The sequence below is a fragment of the Drosophila sechellia genome, chromosome 2L (assembly GCF_004382195.2).
Source record: "Drosophila sechellia strain sech25 chromosome 2L, ASM438219v1, whole genome shotgun sequence".
NCBI classification, from domain to species: Eukaryota; Metazoa; Arthropoda; class Insecta; order Diptera; family Drosophilidae; genus Drosophila; species Drosophila sechellia.
Window position 1 is genome coordinate 16044610 of NC_045949.1, and position 26480 is coordinate 16071089.

Below are 26480 nucleotides of genomic sequence, written 5' to 3' on the forward strand. Positions count from 1 at the left end.
CAGGCGCACAGTGAGCTGGAGTAAGAAATTTGCAACTGCAGAAGCCAAGTGCAGTGGCTGCCACCGGGATCCCAGCTGCTCCACCCACTTTTGTGCCTAGCACTATGCGCCCAGCCGTTGAAGGAGGCTAACTAAAAAATTTTCGGGTATCTAGTCGAGGGATCTGAGAAGTGGGCAGAGGCATACTGCCTGTTTTCCCCCCTTCCATCCATCCAGACTTTTTTCCACTCCAGCTGGGCCAAGTTTGCATGCCAAAAAAAGCGAAAATAAAAAAGAGGCAAATAAGTTGGCTCAATGGCTCGGGCCCACTTGATTTACAACAGTCGCCACTTGGCCAAAGTGCTGAGTTATGGGCCCGATTTTTCGTGTGTGTGGGCGTCAATTACCAGCTCATAAATTGGCATCGATTTGGTAACTATTTCCCCTGCGCCGCCGTCTAATTGTTTATTAATCAACTCATTAATTAGTTGCTTCGGCTCGGCCATTTGTTATTTCACTGTGTTTTTATTTTGTGTATGTTGATTTGTCCGTTCGCCTCGATAATTTTAATTAATTTGCGCAGAATGTATTTTCCCATTGCATTTTCGATTAGTTTTTCTGATTTGACCATACATATTTGCACAAACAATCAACAAAATAATTAAATGCATTCAAGCATTTTTAATTGTTATTTGCGCTAATTTCGGTGCTTAGGCGTTCGTCGATTGGCGGCTAGTGGGCGTGGTCGCCAGTAAATAGCCTGCATTATTCATGTGTTTTTGTCGTCGTTCTACGCCTGGCCCATTTGTCCTTTGGGCTATTTGTTAAAGCCGGCTAAGTGACTCGGCGGTTTGGGTTTGCGGGGAAGTCAATATTAGACGATCGAGGTAATGCGGAAATATTTGACTTGGGGGAGTTATTACCCAAAATTGGTGTGAAGGTAAGGGGTTGTGAAAGGAGTTTCTCATAGCAAGATACTAACTGGCAACTTTAAAATTAGTAACTAGTTTAAGCTAGAATAAAGCTTTAAAAATTAAACATTCTTGGTCTTAAAAATTAAGCCTTTTTCTCAAAGCTAAACAAATAATTAATTTTCTGTCTAAACAACAATTTTCCTGGCCAAACATAGCCATTGGATTCCAGAGCACTTGTAGTTTTTTCCAGCGGGGCGACAACACGTGGTGACAACCCAATCTCGGCAGAAATATGTCTGTTTGGATACCCCACCCACCCACATTTGCCGGCCACTCTAGATCGGCAACTGCATATTTTGTTAGACATCATTGTTGCACATGCCACGTGCTGCAGTTGCACCTGCGCCTGCAACATTCGCAACATTGCGGAAAAACGCCCCAAAAAGGCGGCAACATGCAACAGTGGGGAATCGCAAAAAATGCAGCCAGCTGCATGTGCGTGCATAAATTTACAGCTGCCGTTGTTTCTGTTTGGTTGTTTCGTTGTTTGCCGTTGCTGTTTGCATCCAGCAATGAAGACATGACACCGACAAAGAACGAGGACACCTCCTGCAATTGCAATATTCCACTGGCCTACAGCTGCACTCAGAATTCAGAGAATAAAAATTACCTAAAAAATTTAATTTCAATTGCGGAAATGAGAAGGAACCTCGTTTGTATGAGGAAATGTGTACCATACTTAATGATGCTAAGTTCAAAAAATATGAATTTTGTTTTATATAATGTTTTATTAAAATTTTTATTACAAGTTGTAAATACTGTTTTAATATTTTATTAATAATATATTTTAATAGTCAATCTAAACATTAAAGATAATTTATATTAAGTTGATGTTCTGCGTGTTTGTGTTTTTTACTATCCCCATAATTAACTGCAGTGTTTTGGCAACTTGGTTGTATTTCCAAATAAATAACTCACGACAAATGTTGCTATTGTTGCCCGTGTCGCTCGGTGTTTTCCCATTGTTTGATGGACAAAGCAGCGGCAACAATTATGCGGGGCATTTGGGCAAACCGAAAAGCTGAAAAGACCAACTAATGCAAACAATAGTTGAATGTTTGCCAGCCATTTCATAGTTCGCATATATGACAGACAGCCCGAAAGGAGCAAACACTGAGGGAAATAGAATCCGGAGGACTTGGGGGGTGGTAAACATCCTGGGCGGCGGCAAAAAGGATATCGCGTGCCAACAAAAAATCACCATGTAAACACACATCGCACACAAAAGGCGCGATACTGGAGAAAGCTTTCAGGACTCTCGACTAACCATTTCCCACCCGCCCGCTCGTTTACATCCAACCATTGGCCAGGGGAAAGCTACATGTGTACAATAGTCGCCTTCGGGTTGCAGGATCCTGTTGTTCCTACACTGTTTTGTTTTATTGTGATTTTTATGCCAGTCGTTTTGTTTTGGCATTTTTGGCAAATATTAGTTCCATACTCCTGTCATCGTCCGATGGCAAATGGAATGCTATTGTGTGTCGCTCGCTTTTCTCCGGGGCTAATAGCCATAATTTCGGAGAGACATACCCAGATGTTGGGGGGTTATAGTTACACTGAAATACTCATAAATAAGTTCGTATTCTTCAAAATTTTTATTTCATAGGTTTATTGATACAGTAATAGTTCCAGCGTTTCGATTTTAACATCTTACAATCAGCTAACATAAAATTATAGTCTTTAAAGATAGCATTCGTTTTTCAGTGTTGGGTAAGCTTTTAAAAAACATTTAAGCTATAAAACTTTTAAGAATCGTATTATATTTCAAAAGATACTTAGCTGATTTACATATATGGTTGTATTAATTTTAAGTTATTCGAGAAACAACAACGTCATTTCCGCTTCCCTTATCTTCAGCCTATTTTAATCTCATTATAGTTTCAGAAATAAGCTATTCAGAAATCCATATACTAGTTAGTACTGATGCGTAAAATCCCAACGAAGCGTTTGGAGCTTAGGGCTGCTCTTCCTCCTCGGGATCTGCAAGTGCAAGATTATTAATTTAGATACGTTTTTGGTAAGCTTGTTGAGTCAATTATAAGCCAAAGTCGCTGCAGTTCATGCAACGCAGACACAATAATAGCCAGACATTTATATTAAGTTTAATTGCATACGTGCGGCAAGTATGGGCTGCCATACAATATGTATGGAATATGTAAAGCGTTTTATGATTTATGCAACCCCACGAGCTCCTCAAACCCAGAAACAAAATCAACAAATCATTTTTCTGGCCAACGCTGACAGCTGCAATTTTTCACTGCTACCAACTGCGGGCCTCTGGAAGTCATGCAACATTTACAACATTTAGCCGGCCAAAGTGGAGTCCAACTTTAAAATGCATTCCCCACTCCGCCACAATAATTCCCGATTGAAAGCCACCCCAAATGTGAGCGGGTGCACACAGACTCCCCCAAAAGTCCTAAACCGAATCAATTAAATTCAATTAGGCTCGGTAAAACCACAAGCCAAGTGCATAACCTTATCGGTCAGTGCAAGTGCAAGTGCAAGTGCAGGATACAAGGATACCCCAATCGCCAGTTTGGATCCCAGTTTCACTCCCCGGGCTTAGCTGTCAATCTTATTCTAATTGAAACGCATGCAGAGGGATCCCAGAAACACAATTGCCTACGACTCGAATTTCGCATCACAAATTGACTTTTACGCATAAACAATTGAAATTCTGACCAGATTTCCGGTTGAGACTTAACCTTTCCTCTACGAAATTTACCCCCTTTTTATGGCAAAATCAACAAGTTAACTGCACTGCCGCCTGTCATTCAAATGGAGATTGCGAATTTACCCCCTTGGGGGCTATATGGCATTCTGTGTTTGGTTTCTCACTGTCTAATTGACTTGTGAGTGGAGTTTGGAATTTGAAATGCCCCTAGGTTGGGGGCCCTTTAAAATGAAAAACGAAAATTCAACTCATTTTTGAATGCTGGGACAAGAAAGGGATTTTTTCCAAAGCCAATTTTGGTTTTGGTAAATATTTAAGGACTTTTAAGACTCTTCTCCTTACCATATCGATATTCTGATATTTAATTGTTGGTACATATTAAAAAGTGATGTTTTTAAGCAAGACTTAAAAATGAGTAAAAACTTGTTTAACATCGCTCGTTGCCTGCAAAACATTTTTAACCCTACTGTCGTGTTAACCTTTTTCAAACCAGAAATTTTTCGCATTCTCTTGGCTCACAATTTTTGCATAATATTTTCTTTGCACCCCCGGCGCTTTCGTTATCATTCCCTTAATTAATTAAAAAGTTGTTGCACCTTTTTTCGGGTTCTCTTATTTTTTTTTGGCGCAAAAAATGTGCACAATTTTTATTTCGCACATGCGAAATTAGCGCTGCTGGGGCGCACATGCCTTGTTAAAATATTTGCAAATATTTAAATTGACATTTTTCCGTCACGTTATGACTATGAACAATGTCAATTTAGCTGGATGCCTTGAAGGCCCAAAGGTTTTTATCCTGCTCCCTTTCCTCTTGAGATGCCCTTGTCCGGTGAGTTTAAAACTCCAGCGGCGAACACTTTAAGCTGCATTTGCAAAATGCCCGCACACACATCGAGCAACTAATCAAAACAAATTCAATTAAACGACACACGACAAGCCACGACGACTGGGCATCGGAGATGGTCCCAGAGTTGGGGTCTCTCACTCTGTGTATTTATATGTGGAGTATTCCCCGCTCGCCGCTTGCGAGGCACTGCTCCTCCTTTTGGCTTATCTGGCAGCACAATCCATTAAAATTGCACATCGTTTACACCAAAAATCAATTCGCCAAAGCATTTAGGCATTACAAATGCCAACCCAGCCACTGGAGCTAGTCGCCTGCACGGCATTGGAGTCCGGAGTTCGCAGTCCAGGTTTTTCGGGATCCCGCTTCAAACTGAACGTTGATGCCCATAAATTTCGCATGGGGCCCTCACTCTTTTTTCCCTGTTTGTTTTCTGGCCGCTTGGTCTCTTAGAGTCTGAGTCTCGGCTTTTGCCGGGCTACCAGGCGATAAACGCAGTCCAGTTGGCATTGCTTTGAAATGTATCCGCCAGATACGAGTAGTACAAAAGCTGCATTTGTGGAGAGCCAGTCGCAATCTGGGGCCAAGTGGATGGCCAGTTGTTGTCGCTGGTCAGTTGTGGACAGAGGTGTGGGTTTTGGTTAAGTCTAGGGGTTTGGAATACTAAAAACAGGGGCTACCCAACCACATTTCTATACCTTTTCATATATTCTATGGTAATAATAGCCCAAAAGTACCCCTTTCGTGGCGCCACTGCTTGTGAGCTATGTTTTCTTGTCGTGTGTCTTCTCTAGAGCGGAGTACTCTAAAGATTGGAGTATTACGATTGCGTTGTGGATTTTCAAACCTTTTTGGGGGAACTACTACACAATCTCGGGTTAATGTGCATTTTGTAAGTAAAAAAATTTGAAATCTAAATAATTGATTTTTATAATAATAATTAATCTACAAATCTGTATAATGCAAATAAAGTTAGCCGTTTTTAATTTTATGTTCTCTGTTCACAAAAATGCCATCTCTAAAAACGTCAATCGTCCTCTATTTCGGACTCTTTGTATGTCAGTGTCACCTCATGCCCGACAAATTATGTCTATCGGAAACACAGAAAGCCTGCAAGGGGACAACCATAAGCAGACCCAAATCCAATCCGTGTATCGACGGCAGCACAAATGCATGTGGATCGGCGATGTTGACGGTGGTGTTCGTTCGGTGGCGTCCAAAGTGGTCAGTGGTTCGATTCCAGTGGTGTCAGTTCGTCGTGCGTTTTATTAGTGGCAACTCAAACAGCAAATTGAGATTAGAAGCCAGTCGACGACTGAGTGAGTAAGTGAGGCCATGAGTTATGGGCTGCATTAAAGCGCATCGGAAAAATAAGAAAAAACAAACGTAGTAGGAGAAGCGGATTCTAAAATGCCACCCATTAGGTTTTTAAACTGGGTGACAACTGATAAAGGGTTGTGCATAGTACTTAAACGACAAACTAAAACATTTACTAAAAAAAAATGAATACATGATCCTTACAGAATGGTACATTATTATATCGTACAACATTTATCTAATCTGCATGTACTTAAGTGCTTTCTTGTACATGGAAGGGCGCACTTAGAATTGAATTATTTTAAGCACCCATTTAGAACGCTTAGAGGTCTTTACGCCACCCCAAGAACTCCTTTCTCCACTTACAGAAATTTACATTTGATTGCTGTTCAATCAACTCTCATCGCTGGCGACCCACAGAGTTCAACATGTGATATCCTTGACATTTATGAGCTGTTGGCTCTGTGGGACCCCCGCTCCCCTATACAAAGTAACATGTTAGATCAACAACGAGAAATGACAGATATTATTTGCATAACACTGGAACATTCCTCGTGAGTTTCTTATATCCCTGTTGCTTCTGTCAGTTACTGGATTTTTTTTTTTAACATAAATGATAGCAATCTGAAATGTTTTTCGCTTTCCCCTCGCAACCCGCATAATTCACTTGATATTCCTCATCTGACTTTCACTTACAATCCATTCCAGCCCTCGAAAAGCAAAGGGAAGACAACATTAGGCCTTATTACATTTGACATGTTGCGCCCTGGAAAAGTTTTCTTTCATTTTCGTAGCAACCCACCCCTTGGCTACAAATCAAAAGATAAATTGTTTTTCTTCATGATTTATATATAAAAACGTTCTGTCGACTTCGCACCAACCTTCAACTTTCATTCCTTATCATTGGCGGCGTTGAAAGCGGGCTACAAATATTAATATTGTTTGTATTTCATGCGCTATCTGCTTTTTATTTCGTTTTCAATTTGGCCATGTCTGACTCGGAAGGGAAGTCGCATGTCAAATTTAATATAAATTATTGGCGAAAAATCATTGGACTGGGATGAAAGTTGTATCTACGCTTTACTCACATTCCTTGGCCTTTTTCCAGGAGTGCGTTGGCATCGCCTTCAACTGATTCTCGTAGGCCTTCTTGGCCAGCACATCCTTGGCCTTCGGATTCGGCTTGTTGCAGTTCTCCGAGTCGGCAAAGTGGTCCAGATACTCATCTCGTTTGCAGTAGATGCACACCCCGTAGATATACTCCTCCTCGCAGATTGTTGCATTTGTGGATCGAGCCCAGTCGGCATTATTTTTCGCCGCCTTGAAGAGTTTGCCCACGTAGATATGGGCAGTTGGTATGGGAGTAAAGGCATTCAGGGCAATGGTGGTTATCGGATTGTGCTCCAGGTTCAGCACCTGTAGGTTCTTTAACTTGTCAAAAAGGCCGCTGCAAAAAAGGGTTCATATATATATATACATATGTTTGATGTCTGTTTTGGAAATAAAAACTCACCTCTGAATGCGATCCAAATTATTAAACGCCAAGTGAATCTCTAAAATCAAGGGAGTGTTCCTGAAAAGCTGATCGGGCAGCCTGGCAATATTGTTCCTTTCCAATCTTAAGGTGAGCAGTTTCTTTTGCACCTTGAGGAAGTCCTTGCTCAAATAGCTGATGTTGCTCCTTATTCCAATGTATGCCAATTGCTCCGACATCCAGAACAACTCGGTTGGCACATTATCACCGCAATTGAAGAGCTCGATCGACTGAAGCTCGGTCATGTGCCAGAGTTCCTGGGGTCCAAAAGCGGACATTTCGACACTACTGTTCTTGGCATCGCAGTCGATCATCAGATGCTTTAGCTTCGATTGCTTTGCAAATATTGCACCCGACACTTTGCCCAAATTCTTGACCACAATTTCCAAATGGGTTAGATTTTTCAAAGGATGCAATATGTTACCGGGCAAATCACTGCTTCCCTTTAAGGAGAGTTGTTGTAGTGCCGGCAGGTTTTCCAAAAAATTTTCAGGCAGTGTTGACTTGAATCCAATGATGGAGACTTTCTTCAGACTCTCGTGATCCGTGTAGTGTTGCTGCAGGACCTCTCCTCGATCGGTTTTCTTGGGATCGAAATAGTTAAAGATCTCCAGTTCGGTGTAGTTGCTAACACCCAGCTTACTGAGCAAGTACTTAATGCTTTCTGCATTTGGTATGGCACAGTTTTGGACGATCAGTGAACCGATATTGCCCACCTTAAGAGGTGGTATATAGCCGAATCCCCTGGCATCGAATATGCTACAGCTTATGCCGTATAACTGCAGATTGTCACTGTGCAATTGAAGGTTCTCGCACTTGATCTCCTGCTCCTGGCACTCGCAGAGATTTGGTTCCTTGACCAAGGCCTCACAACCCGCTTTGGTCACATAACTTGGATTGATCACTGTGGCATTCTCCTGCCACGACGGCGCAATTAGGGACAGCGAAAGAAGTAGCCACCACATCCTGAGGCTGGGACTCCGAGCAGACTGATCGCTGTAAGGCAGGAGCAGAGGATTTTAAAATTAGTTTTTACGATCCAACAGCTGCACCCGAGGCAGCATCTATAGATGCTTTACTACTATGTGCATCTTTCTCTTTGCGTCTGGATTTCCTGCAGGTAGCACGCATTTCCCTGGAAGTGCTGATGCCGCTGCTGCGTTTTTCCTTCTAGCCGAAGACGCCGCCCCCCATTTTACACCCAAAGGCCGGCTGCCATTTTACACAAATTTGATTACCCGGGGCCGGTCAGGTAAACCCCCTGCCGTATCTCTGCCGCTCTACCTGTTCGCTTAATGGCCCATAATTTACTACGCAACTCGCCCGATTTGTGCATAATATTAAACCATTTTGAATTCGCCTTGCAACAAAAATCAAAAAAATCGAACGCAAAAAACGGCAAACAAAATGACTTAAATTGCCATTTGCGTTGCCTTCGGTGGAGTTATTTTTTTGAAGTTGGCGAGGACTACGGGGGTTTTTGGGGAGTGCGAGATGATCTGTACGTAAAGGCAGCGGCGTGAATCCAAAAGAGTGGGTCTGATAACAGTTGAATATGCGCGATTTTACATACGAATTGCAGGCCACAGATCAAGAAGCGAATGGAAGCGATCTGAGAAACGTTTAATACTGCACAGTGGGCTTGGAATAGTAGAAAACTGAAAACGTTTTTAAATCATTTATCGTGGAATTTACGACTAGTAATAAAATTCTAATAAATCAATATTATAATTTGCATAAAAGACTGGTATAAATTCAAAGAGTATGTTGCAAATCTATGTTACTTATTGTTGGTAAGTTTGCGTTGTGGAATAGCCAACCCACTGTACCTCCCATGCCAGATTATTCATATCGAGCTCTTCCCACCTCATCGCCATCCTCATCCTCAGCCACAATCTTATCCCAAACCACTTTGAACATCCTGCAGTGCAATTTCAGTGCGGATCCGCTGTTGATCTTATTTCTTGTGCGCGAAACTGGGACTTGGACTGGCTGCTTCTGCTCGATTTCGAACAAATTACGATTCATTCTGGTTTTCAGTTTCATTACAAATGCAAAAATGCAAAATGGCAAGCCGGCCATTATCTCTCGAGACCCTGGACGGCATGGTATGGTATGAGTTGAAACGGGATGGTATGGGATGTCTGTCTTTCTGTTGATCGATGATCGCTGTGGCCGCCGATGATCAAGTTTTGTGTATCGTTTGAGGCGTACATGCGTAAGTGCCTTTGATCCCCGCACCTGATCCCTCCCTGAGTTCGGCCCTCCTCCTGCAGCAGTTGCATTCACAGATCGGGGCCAATGCATTTGAATTTGTCTGGCCGGCAGCCAAATCGATCGACAACCAATCAGCCCCAGTCCAGTTCGGTCAGCCATCATGCCAGTTTGCGCAGTCTGCCCATGTGCACCCAGAAAAATTACGCGCTCATGAATCATTTACATTAACATAATAACAAAATAATACAAAAATATAAATAATTTAATAAGAAATAGGAACGGTTCTAACTAAATTTATAACTCTATATTATCCAAAATATTTTTTTCTATTTAACATTATAGTCATTGAAGAAACGAATATGTATCTTTTAAATCGCTTTAAAAGTATTTGTATTTAATATCCACCAATACAGAGTTGCATTTTATATAATATTTATGCTCAGAATTTAATATCAGTGTTATTTTGAAGCTGCTGCTTCTGCTGCTGGCAGTGGCAAACATTTCATTTTTCACGATCCACGAACAGTCTCTCGTATTCCCAAGAGCTAAATCAATAAATTACGTGACAGGCATGCAGAAAACCTGATGCCTCCAACTTTGCGTTGGCTTTTAGCTCAAGACCACTTCTTGATCGCAGTTTGCGTTTTGCTTCGTTTTGATTGAATCAATCAAAAACTTGTGCATTTATATGAAAAGTATTAAGCAGTAAGGACGGCCAGCAAAATGAAGAATGAATACCCTGAAGTGTATGAATAAATTAAAATGATATGTAAGCAAAGGCAGGATATGTAGTGAAATGAAAAAAAGCAAGGTTATTAACCCCTAACTTGGATGTAAGATATATATGAAATGATGTTTGCAACTAAAAGAAAATAAGTCCGGTATAATTTAAAGAATTTAAAAGTTTATAGCTGGATAATCTATATAGTTTCCCAGTAATATTTTATGTAATAACAATATATGTATTATTTTATTTCTATTTTTTTAAATACCTATGATCCCTACCTTAAATAGAGTATTGAATGAATGTCGGTGAGCATGGATCATACACATATCGTTTGCAGATCTTCTGGCGCTGCCATAACATAAGTTATTATTATGTCTTGCCCAATGGCCGGACCAGATATATTTTCTGTTCTCCATTTACCGCACTTTGCCATCTTGGTAAGTTCGCATTAAATTTGATTGGTTTTCATTTGTTGCGAGCAGGAAATGCTCAATAAAGTTCTTAACTCGGTTTAATTAACTCTGACAAATTGAACTCGGTGCAAAATGTTTTCCGAAAAGTAATCGAATTAAAATCGAAGGAAAAGTCATTCTTTGACTTGCGAGTGCTGCTCCTTCAATTAGTAATAAATAATTTGGCTTGGTTGAAAAGTTTTACGCCAGCTAAGCGATGCATAATCCATGAAAGGGCACGGCACCAGCAGAGTTCAGGAAGCCAAGGACTCGGGGCCCACAAAAGTCTCAGAAAGTGGAAACCAAACGGGTGCAGGACACTCTTTTCGGTAATACCGCTCCATTGTGCGGCGAAATCTTCATTGATTTTGATTTCTTGTACCGAGGAAAATCGCCTTAGGCCAAAACTTTCGACCCACCACAAGAGTATTTACCATTTTGCAGGACGGACAGGCAAATAAATGGTCATAATCCTGGCCAGACAAAGGCTACTGTTCCTGCTCCAGCTACTCCACCTTAACCCACAGCTCATAACTCATGTCTGTGCTATTTTTGGGGGTGTTCCTGACTCCTTTATGCGTTTTACATTTGATTTATTCCACATGCAAATTGCGGTATACAAAAATTAAGTTGTTGGAAATGTTTTATTCCGAGAAACGTTTTGCGTCTCGCCGCGACTAAATAATAATTCGCCTCAAATTCAAATGCGCACGTTTCACAAAGAATACAGAGCAGAAAAAAGCCATAACATAGCTCAAGGCGCCCCCATATCGTGAGTTCTTATATAAATGGGGGGTAGAACTCGCCCCTTCCCGAAACTCTTTTTGTCCCGGGGCACAACCCGCTCTTCCAAGTAAATGCATGAAATTGAATACTCGTACCGGGCCCACAAGAATATTTTTGACAGAGTAACCGAGAACCATCATCTCTATTTGGCATTGTAGTTATCCTATGGCTCAATGTTCTGTTTATTTATGCGTTTGCGCCTATTTATTTATTTTAATTAAAAGGGGCACGTGTTGCTGTTTTCTTGTTTTCTTTTTGCCACGGCAACATAACGCCCGGAGAAATTGACGATGGAAAATCGGAAGGCATGGGGCTGTAAGGTGTGGTCCCTTTTTTTTGGGAGTGGGTGGGAACGGGTTGTGGCAAGTGCAACGCTGTATCAATGACAACCCTGAAGTTTCGTCAAAATTTAATATTGTTTACCGAGGTAAATGAAAAATTAATTTACTTGTGCTATTTGTCGAATCTTTCAATAGAATTATATAATAAGCTTATTCTACCGCTGTATTTGCAATTCGAAATTGAAAGCATAAGAAATAAGCGGTTTTGAATGCTTGAAAGCGCCTCTATTTTGATGGACTTACTTTAAGGCTATCACGTGATATCACCCTTGAAAATAAAAACTATTAAAAGTGACAGCAATGACGACATTGTTTTCCATTTCACAGCTTTCCGAAAGGTCAGTGCTTTCCACCCCGTAATTTTGATTGTCCATTCAATCGAATAGACAACTGCCAACTGTCATTAAACTGCAGCAAATGAACATCAAACGAGTGTCAAAACAAACAGAGATCCTTGGGCGTGGATAATTGAACTGACTAAGCCGAGAAGAAATGGCCAGCAAATAGTAATAAACAGGGGAAACAGCGACAGGACGACGGAGCAGCAACAATCAGAACAACTAATTAAATGCCACAACCCCCACGGAAAAACAACCAGACAAAGTCAAAGTTTCTCGACTCGTTTTCATTACGAGTTAATTTGAATGTAAATGAACAGAGGAGTGGAGCCGCTTTTTGGGGAGTGGGAGTAGCTAAAATGTTTGGCTAATGTTTCAATTAAGAAGACAGTGAAAAATTTAATTTTCTTTCATTTGGCTCGGCCTGTGTCTAAATGGAAATTGCCACCCAAGTTAGTGCCAGAAGTTTTCCGTTTGAAGGCGGACAGTGAATTTCATCTGGATTGTTGTTGTCCCGGGTGATGTTCACAAGGAATTTCAATGTTCCACTCATAATTTCATATAATTTCCATTAATTGTATGAAATTAATGCCGCTGGCTTTGAGGCCGAGTCTTCTGCACAGAGAAAAATGTAGGTTTCAACTAAATTGACACCACATAAATGTATGCTGAGACACGTGGAATTAAAGTGATTAATATTATTATTAACTTAACTTTGTATGATGACACAGTCTATTTACTGCGTATTTATTAATTATTTTAAATTTAATTGTAAGGATGGCATAATTAAGTTAACTATCAATGGTTTAGAAAATAAATTATTAGCTTATTGAATATATAATCAACATTTTGTTGCTTTAAATGAAGTCGATAATTTTTCCTGTGTGAATATCCAGCTGCATCGTGGTTTTGGCTCTCGCTTGTTGGCCACTCCAGTAGCCATTTTTATGATTTTCTACGCACTTTGGCCATGGCTGGCTTGGAAACTGTCTATGCTAATTTCCCAGTTTTGATGACTAGTCGGCTACCAGCGAGCTACTGGCAACGGCTACCTTTCATTTGGCTGTAACCAACTGCATAACCACGATCACCATCAATCCACCGATCTTGGGTCCTGAGCACCGCCTTTTGCTTTGCATAGATCACTCAAGGGCATCGCTATATGGCTTTTGTTCTGCTCGTGTTCGGGCTGAGTATCAAGGAGTATCGAGTATCCATCATCGTCATCATCATTTTCATCGGCAACGTCCCCGTCTGGGCCATGGCCAATTCCCAGTTGAAGCTGCGGTACAACATGGCTAGTTACGCCCCATTTTGACTGGGCAATTGTCATGGACACGGCGTGGAAATCAGACTGATGTGAACATATTTTTTTTTTGAGTGGGTAGTTGGGGAATATTTCTTCGGGCTACTAAATGGGTTAGCAGAAATCTAGTGAAAGAGACAGTAAAAAATTGGAAAAAGTGCATTCATTTTGGCTGCAGCGATTTCAGGAAGATTAAACCCACTATTTGATAACGCTCACATGTTCCCTTTCAAATGTTATTATTTATTGTTTTCCATTAAAATAAAGTATCTGTATTGGTTCTATTCCTTTTCATCTAATCCGCCTGCTATTGCCCTTTAGCAGGCCGAAAGTGCAGAAGCTCAACCTCCTTTGCAGTCATTTCCTTTTTGCACACTCAGCACAAATTGCAATCAAAGACCCCCCCGTCCAGTCAACCCTTTGCTCCTCTTCAGCCACCGACTTTTTAGCACTTCAAATTGGCAAACAAACAAACTCACGTTCAAATGAAATGTGAGCATAAACAGAAAATTTTTCACACAGCGCTGGCATCGCTTTCCCCTCGTCCTTTTTTTTTACTTTTTGAACCCAACTCGTGTGCAATGGTAAACAAACTTGAAAAGCAAACCGAAAAGCAGAAGCGGAAATATTGCGCATACGTCGTGTTGCACGTGCAAAATGACGAAGAGGAAGCAGCAGAAGCCGCTGAATAAGAGCAATGAGCAGAGAAATGCGAATCGCACAGGACGAAGGAAGAGGAATTGGAAGGAAAGGACGTGGCATCACTTGACACGCAAATATGCATAAACAAGGCATGAATATTCATACTCACAGCAGACACTTCGCCCCGTCTCGCTTGCTCCGCCCTAGCATCTTGAAAAGGACTCGCGTCCTCGTCCTCGTGCCCATATCTCGTTTAGAGATGAAATGCAATGCGCATTGAAAAATTTGCCCGCAAAAAGTGTTTGCACAAGCCGAGGTGAGTGAACCAAAAAGCAGAGCAGACTGCAAGCACAGTGGTAATGCAAATCACTTTTTATGTTAAGATAACCGCGGCATAAACTAAATTTTTAGCATTCATTTGTAAATAATTTTCATTGAAATGCTCATATTTTCACTACATGATCACACAATTATACGTTTGGTCTCACTTTTAATCATTTATCTAGACACTGGTAACACTAATACCGTTTACAGTTTCAATAATTTTTTGATGAAATAATGAATTTATTTGGTTTTATAGAAGTCTAAATATCAGATATTGAGTGTCTACTGTTTGCCCACATAATATGCAATTTTCACAGCATTTGAATGAATGAGCGAATGTTTGCTTGTGTTTGCTTAGCCATTCACAAGTAGACAGAAAATGCAAACGGGTCATTCACTTGGTTCTGCTACTCCACCACCCTTTTTCTCTGAAGAATTCCTGCGTGTAGGACTTTACAGAAATTTCAACTGCTTAGGCAACAATCATAAATCCCTGTCAATCACACTCGGCTGTCATCATCATCAAAACAGTCATCAGCGCTCTAGATAGGCCGTGTAGTTGCGACTTATCCAGCGAGTTTTGTGACTTGTGACTTGGCTAAGCGGAACTGATTACATAGCCTTCTGTTGCGACGTCATCGATTTGGCTGCGTGACAAAAATGCCTCTTTATTTTTTGTTTTCGACTGTTTCGATGTCATTTATATGATGCTCCGAATTTGACAGCTGCGTGGTGGATCGATTCGGGGGTGGGAGAGTTATGCAACACTCGAACAGTTAATTTCTTTGGAAGCTTCCTATTGACAACAATCAATCATTTTCTCGTGTATAAACTGGGGGAAAGTTCGCAAGACCTTTCTACAGAATTGTAAAGCGTCAAGCTAAGGTGAATAAAAGTTAGGCAAATACCATAGAAGTAGAATACTGGTAAAATTTTGGTAAAAACGGAAACTTTTATAGTATCGAGTAATTATAAAATTACTTTACTAAAATTAAATAAAAATACGAAGCAATTTAATCTTAAAGCTACTAAACGTAGTTATGTGTATCTCCATTATTGTTTTTAGTTTATTTTAATAAGCAAAAAATGAAAAAATTCGCCATCGCCTACAAAAACATTTATTGCCAGACAAATCCAAATGCAATCGTCTGGGCAAACACATAATTAAATGTGTTTTCGTTTAGAGTAGAACAGAAAGACTCACAAAAATTTGCATACCTAATAAAATCAGAACCGTCGAAAAAATATCAGTGAAGAACGGCAAAAACTCGGCCAAATCACCGGCTAAAACTAATCCCCCAAATCTGCGACGATTGCCAAGGCAAATCAGAGTTCTGAAACCATAAAAAGCGAAGAGCCAAAGAGCCTGGGGCAACAATTTAAGATTTACGCCACTTAGAAGACATTTAAGCGTGCAACAAATGCAGCAACAACAACAATAACAACCGAACCGGGTCCACATGCAAAAGGCCAAAGTCAAAAGCCGCCAAGAAGAAGTCGTTGTTGTTGTTGTCGCTTATGTTGTTTTTGCTTTTGTTGTTCCCGTGCGTGCTGAGCTTCCTTCTGCTGAAGCTTCTTTCCCAGCGATTCTTCTACGGTCTGTGGACCCTGCCAAAAATCAAAAAGGGTTTCTGCCTCAGCGGCCGACAGTTTACAAGTCTTTCTCGTGTTTCGACAACATTAATTTGTTGTCTCTTCCATGTTGGGAACTTGCAGAGGCAAGGCCTAGCCGCAAATGTTGCCAGCAACAAGTTGCCGGCCTCAGGGAACCGCAAAAAGAGAGAGAACAGTAGCTCTATGGCAAACAATAAGAAAAATTATTTAATTTGAGTACTTTTCGGGGCCGGTTTATTTTATTTTTCAACAGCAAAGTGTTGGCCATGGATGTGCTGAACAAAAACCGAAAAAACCGCAGAATCTTACGAGCTCCTCGTCGCCCTTAACAATGTCTCATTGTCAGGTCTAAATCATTTTTAACGATCAATAAATGAACTCGGTAGAAAGAAAATATCGTGAAGGTGGCACCGTGAGTCGATGACAGTAAATGCGATTAATTTAAGAATGTTTTGCATATTGTGAATATTTTAAATATAAGCTAATAAATTACATATAATCTACACTCTTCATAAAGATAAATTGTTAGAAATCGGTATTTGCTAACAATCTGATATTCATTTGTTTTTTCTAACTGTTTCAAACAAATTTTATTCAATATATTTTGGTTATTAAGTAATATCTTTTGAAGTTAATATCACCTAATGGTTAGCAATGGAAGTGTAGTGTTTAAGGTGAAGTCACCTGTCACGATCGAAATATGTGTCTCAAGTTCTCATCCCTGGCGATTATCTCGTATTTCTGTTTATGTGGAACTCATCCTTCAAGTGACTTTGTGTGCGGTCTCTTCGCGACTTAACTTGGAAGTCGGGAAAGGTGTAAAGCTAATTGAAAGTCCCGCCCAGAGCGGCAAACTTCAAAGGTCCACCGACGACTTTGTTGCGGAAGCAAAGTCACTGCAGCCAGAGAACTATTGGATACCAATACCCAGGAGATTTCTCGCCCAGACGCAGACATACATATATCGCACTATTTTATTGCCGACTGTTGGTGGGAATGTGGGTGGAAATGTGGGTGGCAGATAGGGGAGCCACGTGATAAGCTGTGGATTGCACACATGTTTCGATATTTAGCCAAAGGCAAACAAAACGACGAGTTGACAAATCTAGCTACATCACTGCAAACATTACGTTATCAGTCTATAACTTTTGTCTGTATTTACCAAACGCTTCAAATAGACAGCTGTACGCTGGCTCTCTACTGAAAATCGAAAATTCCTGCGATTAAATTGCAATTTCCACAACAGATGTTCAGGCTTTAGCGCATTTCCTTTTTTCTAATTGTAAGCGGATATTTATTCTCCATCATTTCCGCTCATTTGAATTTTTTCGCCCCACTTGGGCGGAAAAGGAAACTTATTTGCTAATAAAAATTCAAAAGATAAACACACAAATCAAAGTCATAAGCCCAAAATGAAACTGAAACTCTGCAGGACAAGAAAAAACCGAATCAAATGGGAGTAAAAATGCGGAAAAATATGCGTAGAAAATACTCGAGATTTTTGGGGTAATTTGCCTCGGTGGTTGATGTCGGATTATTAAAGCAACACGTGCGGGGAAATACCGCGAAATCTTGTTAAACAAAATTAAACGACTTAGTTGACTTTGAGCTCTGGGAAAAAAACATGCACACAAAAAAATAAAAACCCAATGGGAGATTTGCATTCGTACAACTGATTGCACTTACAAATCGTAAAAAACGAGCATCGAGCAGCGACAGCAAACATCCATTAGGCCCACTGTGCACAGTGGGTAGCAGACGGCGACGGTTGGGGTTGGCAGCCTAATGCTCAAAAGGAAATTATAATAAGCGCAGCTTTTCCCCGTACGGAAAAGCGGACAAGAAAATACATAAATAAAAGACGCCGCCAAGTAGGCAATGCAAATGTTGTTTGCAGCTTGTGCAATTTCCCTGGTTCGTTTTCCCAGAATTTCTTACATATTTCACCGGCCTTTATCGCACTAATAAAAAGGATTTTCCTCGAACGCCGGGAAATTGTACTGAAAAGTCGTCGTCTCGCATTTCTTTGTATCATTTTACTGCAGGCAACGGGGGGCTCGATCAAGCGGTTGGGGTTCTTACTTCTGGGGGCCGTCCGCCTTATTTATTTACTAGTCCTGTCATATTGCAACAACTGACTTTTTTACTTTGGCTGTTGTCTGGCTTATTTTGTTTGTTTTTCCGTTTTTCCTTCGCTTTTCCTCACCGTTTTTCCTGGGTCGCTGTGCATTGTGCTACCTTATAAATGGAATATGGCAATTAGATGGTATTCGAGGGTTGTGGGTTGGGACATTGGGTTGCTCGAAATATGCAATCCATGTTCTTCGGCGGGACAAGAAATCCATTAGAGTGGCTTAGGACTCGATTTGCTTAAAGATGAAATAATGATATGTGGCAATGGCTATGGAAAAGTATATAAGATGGAGTAGTGAATGGGATTGCCAAACGAAAAGGGGTAAGTAATGCTTCCATAGAGAAAATATTATTTAAAAATGTGTATAAAAAGTTTAACTAAATATAAGAAACTGTACTACCTACCAACAACCCAATGTTTTTTTTCGATCACTCAAATACATTACAATTCCCTTACAAGTTCTGAAACTTTTTTCTTGCCAGTCATGCACCACCAGCCGAATGAAAAACCAATTAAATGCGAAACAATCATCATTAGGCAGTGCCACAAAATGATAATTCAAATGTTTTCAGTTGAGTGGCCAAAGCGAATCGAAACGAGAGAACATAACAACTATAACTAAGTATGTACACCGTGAAATTGAACAAATAATATGCCAAGAAAGTAGGCGCCGAATAAAAAAACCGAAGAGGAGATTGGAAAAAGTTCGAAGCCAACTATTATTAATGATCTGATATATCAATCGGCTGGCAGATCAAAGAGGTTGAGGCATGGTATGCCAGTTGTAAAATGTACAGATTAAAATTTGAACAGGGAAAATACTTCGGATTCGAACCGTTGAAATTCCTTGGAGCGCACAAAATGCCAAACCCAAAACTAAAATTGGTAACCAAGTTGTGGGTGGTGGATGTTCGAGAGCCAGCCATCAAAGACATTTAAGCATTTTGCGGTTTTTTGTGTGCCCGGGATGCCTTTTGTCCTGTCGCAGGACATGTGCAGCAAAGTGTCGCATATGTGGCTCGACTTTTTTACATCATATCCTCCTAGCTGGGATTCATCCTGCCGCTTTGGGTCGCTTATTGCCAGGCATTTATGAAATTTTGTGCGGAATTTCGGGGCGGGCGACTTGAAAAGCCTGAGAAGCCCAGACAACTATTACCAAAAGCACAAGAACGAGACGAGCTGAGGTTAACAAACTGCCAGCTAAAGACCGACCTCCATGTGATGTGTGTGAGTACTGCTCTTACTTTTTCTAGTTTTAATTTATATGTAAATTAGCCAACTCTGTGGAGATGGTGAAAAAAGCATCTGCCAAATGAAGGCAACTATTAGCACAAAGCTGTAAGTAATGACAAGCTGAGTGCAATTTGATGACAGTTGCCAGTCAGATTGAGTAGCTCATCCTTAAGCCACTCGAATCCGAATCGATCCCAAATTGATGGTGGAAAATAAATCAGACCCATTTAGACCAAAACAAATCCCACTCGGCCATGACAAATCAGGCATAAAATTGTACAATTTACGAACAAGTTCATCTCTGGTCAGACATCATAAATTAAACAAACTTTAATCAAACAGAAGTGGCACAACCACTCCGCAGATCATCCGATGTTTTCCAATTTTCTCACAGCTCACTTTTATGATCCACAAATCACTCGGGGCGAAATGCGAAGAAGCCAGCTCTTGGGTTTTATTTAAACATTAATTAAATGCCCGAACATGGGAGTGAAGTAGCACAAATATCAGGCGTGAAAGTCGACATATACCAAAATTTATGAAAGCGGCCACAACATTTTAACGCCAGTTGGTAATCGACAAGCTCAACGTAATCGCAAACGCAATTGCAATCATCCACTGACATTCGTCATAATTTATGGGTCCTTCTGGTCTGGCTTTGGTCTGCTCAAATAGCCCAATAACATATCAACTAAATTGATAAAAACCACAAAAAAGCGACAGACGACAATCAACTGAACAGAACGGGAGCAGATTGTTAAGCTTTTTGGTAAGGGTCGACTTATATGTGTCTCTGCAAATTAAGTAATTATCTATACAAAGATATATAGTATATATTTAGTCACTAAATGCTTTTGAATTTCGAAATTATTTTAAAAACAATGAGAAAGTAAAATAACGATTCTAGGTAAGATTATATTATTTAATTTTATTTTATATTATTTTGACAGCAATGAGAAAGTATAAAGATGATTCTTGGAAAGATTATTTTGGAAGTTTTCACATATTTCCCTCTTGAGTGTTTTCTACAGAGTATCTTTCTTATAAGCCACTGAGAGCCTGATATCCCCTCAGCTACTGGGTACTTACGATACCAATTGAAATGAAGCCGGTGGCAATTGGGCGACAGGGGAACTGAAAGGCCAACCTGGGAGCTGCTGACTGACAGCAATCGAAAGCTATGCAATAATAATAACAGCACAAAGTCAGGAGGTGAGCCAACAGAAAACAGCTGCCAACATTCACACGTCATTTAATTTCGATTAGTCGCCCGAAAGGCAGACAAATAAAGCGACAAATGCAGTGTCGAATGCGAATGGAAAGCCAAATGTTCTGTGGTCACTACATTGTCTTTGGTAATTGTCGCCTTCGACCACGAAGAATGTACAAAATGCCTAATTGGCACTTGGATGGGCCAGAGAATTGCGAACACATCGCCCTAATTTTTCAATTCTCCCCTGAAAATATCGATCTTCGATCATTTCTTCGGTTTTTTGTCTTTGCCAACTTGCAGCTGAAGATCTTGATCATTATTCGTGCTCGAATAGCAATCACACTTTTGGATTCCTATATTTGATTGATGACTGTATTTTGTTCGCTGGGAGTTCGAAAGTTGAGAGAAGTCTGTTAATGAACCTTGAATTGCATCCGCTTCTGGTTAATTTTTTTGGGAACAAACTGATTGACCCATGAGAAATGGCCCGGGGATGGTCTATTAGTGATAAGCTTTTAATTTGATTTCGATTTGAATGATTATGAGAATGGGATTTATTTAAGTTAGTTTAGAAGCAAGCGTGAATTTGTATAGCCATATACAAATTGTTTATTATAGCAATACAAATATTTGAAATTAATTATATATTCCCAGACTTTGTTAATACATTTACAGAACTCGAATTCCCATTAAAACTTGCTTAATCCACCCATTCCCAAAACATTCATCAAAGTGTCCAAATTAGACTGGATCCAAAAATCCATTCCGGAAAACTCTACGCAATAGGTCCCATGCACACAGCAACGAAAGGCTAAAAAAGGAAAATGTTTTCCCCAAGCGCTTAACACCAGTCCGCCCATCCGAACTCCCCTTACCGCCCCTAGCCCCACACAAAGTGTGAATGAAATAAGTTAGGCCAACTCGGCAGCAACAATTTTTCGCTTTGAAAATGATTATTAGGTCAGTTGCTGCTGACAGGCCAAGGAGAAGTGGGAGTGGCAAGTGGGCAGCAGCTGGACGAACGCAGCCCAAGGCAGTGAGCAGGACAAAGACCTCGGAAACGGGGGCAGCAAGGGGTTAAGCTGGGCAGCAGGCACCTCGTACGAAAATAGCAGAGATTCCTTTTGAAGTTTACGCACAAGTATGCCTTCGAAATAGCCCCATGGAACTCCTGAAAACCAGGATGCAGGATAATAATTAACGCAATAATCATCGATGAATGGGTGGCATGAGGAACGGGGAAAGCCCAGGGAAAATTATTAAGAGAGGGGAGAATAAACGGGGAGTGTTACCCATCTGGCTCTTTTCTAGCTATAAAGGTTGGTCCTGTAAACATACTTCTACATAAGATTACTTTATTACAATATTACTACATAAGGTTGCTTTCTGATTTTGATTTCTCGTACTTGTTGTCTTTAGAATACAAAGCATTTGCCTGTCAACATTTTAATCGACAGTGCTTTAATGAGTATTTTAAATAAATATTTTAAATACATTTCAAAAAACAATTTTGTGTTATGCGTTTTAGTCTCGATTTGGCTACTTTTTGCAACCAACTGTTGACAACACTGAAAGGATGCTGAAAGGCCGGTCAATGCTTAAAATGATTAACGCGCTTAACCCATTGGTGCTCAGGCATGCGCTCGGCACCTTTAACCCCCCTTGGCCGGCTTGTGAGCCCCCTGTCGCCCCTCTTTGTCCGACGCTGCGTGTGTTCATTTTGTAATTTGCGTAGGTGATGCCATGGAATTTGATTTTCACACGTGTTGCTTGCTACTGCCACACACCTGCCTCCCACTTTTCCCCGCCCATCAATCCTTGTTGCTCATGTTAATGTTAATAATAATGGAAATGCTGTGTGTGTGCAATTATCTTCCATTTCATTGATTCCACACACGCGCCATATAAAAATAGAAAGCCCCGCGGGTGAGAAACAGAACCAGAGGCCTATCCGAGGCCCTTAACCCATTAGGAAAACGACTGCAGATGGATATGAAAATTGGCAGGTGAGTGTACTTGAAAGTTATCGAACAGATCCAGAAGTTTCCTATCGATTCGATAGGGCATTACAAAGTTAAAACATTTTAAAGACAAATGTTGAAGGGGCAAAACGAATCTTAAATTACCGCTTGACCAGCAGCTTACCTGCAGCGGCTAACCTCAACCTCGAATTCAATAATTTCTTATGAATTGAAGTTGCGCTGGCAAGTTCAAAGCTCACGAAACAGGCAATGGAGTAGAAGGATGAAATGGTAATAACAATAATCATAAATACAGCGAGACGATGACAACCCTAAAACATCCCAGCGACTAGCTCTTGACAGGAAAAACTGCCCAGACTAAAGATGGAATCACATGGAATCACAGATAAATTGTGCAAGTCTCGCAACCAAAGAGGTAAAAGCTTGCAACGAGAAAAGATGGAAACAGAAAAAAAACTTGGGGAACGTGAGTAGGAGGTTGAAAAGTTGCGCGTGCGCAGAAATTGAAATGAAAATTGCTGTGGCAGCGGCGGAGTCATGAGAAGAACCTTTTTCCGGATAAGTCATGGGAAGATCTTGGCGTAGATCCCCCATTTAATTGCTCAATTGTGTTGACAACTGCAGCCACACAAAATGTAAATATTTATATAGATTACATGAAAAACGAAAGATCATCAGGAGAGCATTACAAAGTGCACTGGGGAATTTCAGCGAAATGCGAAAATCGCATTAAATGGCACGCAATTGTTTTCTTTTTTTGTTTGTACAAAGTCTTGGCCTTGTTTTAATGGCCAGATAAGCATCAACTACCATATATATCGAGTCGACAGCTCTCTCGGCCATTTTGTCCAAACGAAATGTTTGCGTGTGCCGGGCAATTTATCAAAACATTTGATTTAGTTGTAAGAAAGCATTTTCAACTCAATTTCGGTTGGGTCTTACGTAATGGGAAAAATGGCAGCTAGCATGGTCGCTCCTGGAATTGGAAATTCGACCTGCCTAAAGGTCCTTACGCCGCCGGCAATCCAAAGGAGTCCTGGGCTTCTTGCCAGGCAAGGTGAGCTGACTAACGTAATTGCCACTAAAATTTATGTAGCTGGTGCGGTTTTTATGAAAACACGTTTTAACAGCAAAAGAACGAATAAAAATATGTTCAGCTGTTAAGAACTCCATAAAATGGGTAGTGAAATAAATATTATAAAAACCTGTTATAGGTGCAAAAATAAAATGAATATAACATATTCCCTGTAATTTTACATATTTAATATATTTATTTTTTAAGTTTTTAAATTTTCTTACAAAATGTTTACTGTAATAAAAAATGGAAACTATTAAGGAAATGTTGCATATATGTATGTAGTATTTTAAATTTACGTTTGATATGTGCCTTCTGCCTAATTTGTATAATTAAAACACCTATAGCTCCCTAGCCAGCAAACTTCAGAATCTCCTAAGGAAATTATGATTGGAGTTCATCAATTAGTTCTCACATTTCCCATAATTCCACCGGTAATCAAAGGCAATTAAACAACTCGACTGAAACATCGAAACGAAGCTGTTGTAGCATTTTGTAATTAAAACGTCTGATACAAAACCAGATGCAAATTTACCAACAAAAACTTGTAGCATTTTGCTATAATTTCTGCGGCTGATAATTTTATGCAAGAACCAAACGGCGAGTATGACGAGGGGTTAACCTCGGAGTCGGCCGAAAGGGGGCAGCAGTGGGTTAATTGCCCCGACACCAACAATAGCGACTAAGAAAACAATGTAAGCAACACCAACTTATGGATTTCCGCCATTTTTGACTGTTGATCTAGTATATACATATGTTTTAAATAACCCCAGCACAAATCTAAGAAATGGCAACCTGATATTATTTTTTTATAACTCAGTTTTTGTACCAAAAGTTTCAAACTCTTATTTAAAGTATAAATATAAGTAAGATTATTGCTGATATTGAAGCATATACGAATGTTTATTAAGGAAGCTAGTTTAAGTATTGTATATTACTTAAGGAAATCATTATGAAAAATCAATTATTAAATGTATGTAGATACAATTAATATTCCTCCTTAACTTTATCATATAGCAAGGCATTGGCTTAAAAGCGGAACTTAATCCAAATAAAGTATTAGCTCACATGCATTTTAGACGCTCCTTTCAGAAGGTTTCTGATCAAATTGTAAGAAAATTCAAAAATTTGGAAATTGTCTCCTCTGGTTTTTCTACTTCTTGCTCCTTCTCTTTTTGCTTGATTATAATTTGTTTTATTTGTTTTGAACACGTTTTGGGGATTGCTTCTGCTCCCAACAAACAAAAAAAAAAAAAAACAAACAAATGGGAAGAAAAGAGCGAGGAAGCGAGGAGCATGGTGGAGAAAGAGGCGCGAAAAGGGGAGCAAATGGAAGCAGCGACGTCGACGTCAGCAGCGCAGCAATAACTGTGCATTTGTATTTGTTTGTCATTTCGCTCTCTCATTGCGAGAATGTGAGTGTGTGTGCGTTTCCCTCTCTCTTTCTCACTCTCTCTCTCGCTCCCTCGCTAGCTGACTCGCTCTTTTCCATTTCAATTCCCATTTCAATTCAGATTGCGATTTCATTTCCATCGTTGAGACTCCGCCCCCAAGAGCGTGTTCCACTTACCGAACGTTCCGCTATGTACTGGCTTCCTTTCTTTGCGTTTGTGTTTGCACTTGTGTTTTTGCTTTTCTCGTTGCCTTTGCTATGCTTTTTCCTTTGGTTTTTTTGCTTCATTATTTACTCAACGACTGTCTTGTGTGTTTGGTTGAGTTTGCGTTTGTGCATTTGTTTATGCGTCTCGTTTTACAATTTAAAGGCATTTCCTTTGTGCAAATTTCAGCACTGCGCACTCTCGCTCTCCCTCTCTCTCCCTAGCACCCTCTGGCTCGCTTTCTCTTTCGCTCCCTCGGTATCCTATCCCTGTCCTAGTCCCTCTTCCATCCCTCAATCAGAAAATATTGTTATATTGAATAAATATTTTACTTACAAGGTAAAAACAATATTTTGGCTTTAGTCCCTGCTTAATTTTCGGGCCTTGTGGGGCCAAGGGTTCGCTGGGTCCTTTGACTAATTTTAAATTTATGTTTTTCAAATTTCGTTGGGCAATTTCAGTTTGTCGGTTGTAGTTTTACAACCATGATGATGAACGTGCAGTGAGGTGGGGCTTTCGGGGGTTAAGCTGGTCCCGTCTCGAGTTATTTATAGAAAAGTCCTGTGTAACTTCTGCGGGATGTAAATTTCTTTATAAACAATTCATTTCAAAGAGGCTCCGAGAATTCAGGAAAAGACAATTATTTTTCCACTTTCAGTATGACCATATGAATTTTAGTTTTTCTTATTTTTTAAATAAATTATATAGACAAGAGTGGCGCTATACAACGCTGCGTATACAACTCCAGAATTTCAATAAAATTTCAACTAAATATCGAAATTTCCCTTGATATATAAGTCTAAAAAATACTTAATGTGTAAATATAGAACCATATTTCATAAAATGAAATAAAACTATTTTTTCCTTTGTAATAAATTGTTAAATTAAATAGAATAATTATTCATTTGATTTTATTTCGCTAATCACTTTTTGATCCCTTACCTGGCCTTCAATTAATTTTCCCACTAATAACCAAATATATCAAACTCTTTCCACTTTTCGCAGACAAGTAATTTTCCCCAATTATCTTTTGGTGTTTAAAATTGAAAGATTAATTGCTAGTGAAATGCAAAAATAATATCGTATCTCCTGGAACCGCTTTCATTGTATACTTTCTTCCTTTATATCTCTTTATTGAGGGGAGTTTATGTACAGTCCGTGTACATGGCA

The 26480-nt window shown here is 40.0% G+C and overlaps 1 protein-coding gene across 1 annotated transcript in view; it reads right to left on the minus strand.

Moving 5' to 3' along the window:
• Positions 1-2525: 2525 nt before the first annotated feature.
• The window catches only part of LOC6614781, a 48455-nt gene continuing 24500 nt past the window's right edge, over positions 2526-26480 (minus strand). Inside the window, exons 2-4 of the mRNA XM_002038779.2 lie at positions 7305-8321; positions 6880-7238; positions 2526-2933 (exon numbers count right to left, since the gene is read on the minus strand). Of these exons, the coding sequence (XP_002038815.1) occupies positions 2908-2933; positions 6880-7238; positions 7305-8290 (1371 nt within the window). The 5' untranslated portion in view covers positions 8291-8321 and the 3' untranslated portion in view covers positions 2526-2907. The remainder of the gene's footprint in view (positions 2934-6879; positions 7239-7304; positions 8322-26480) is intronic.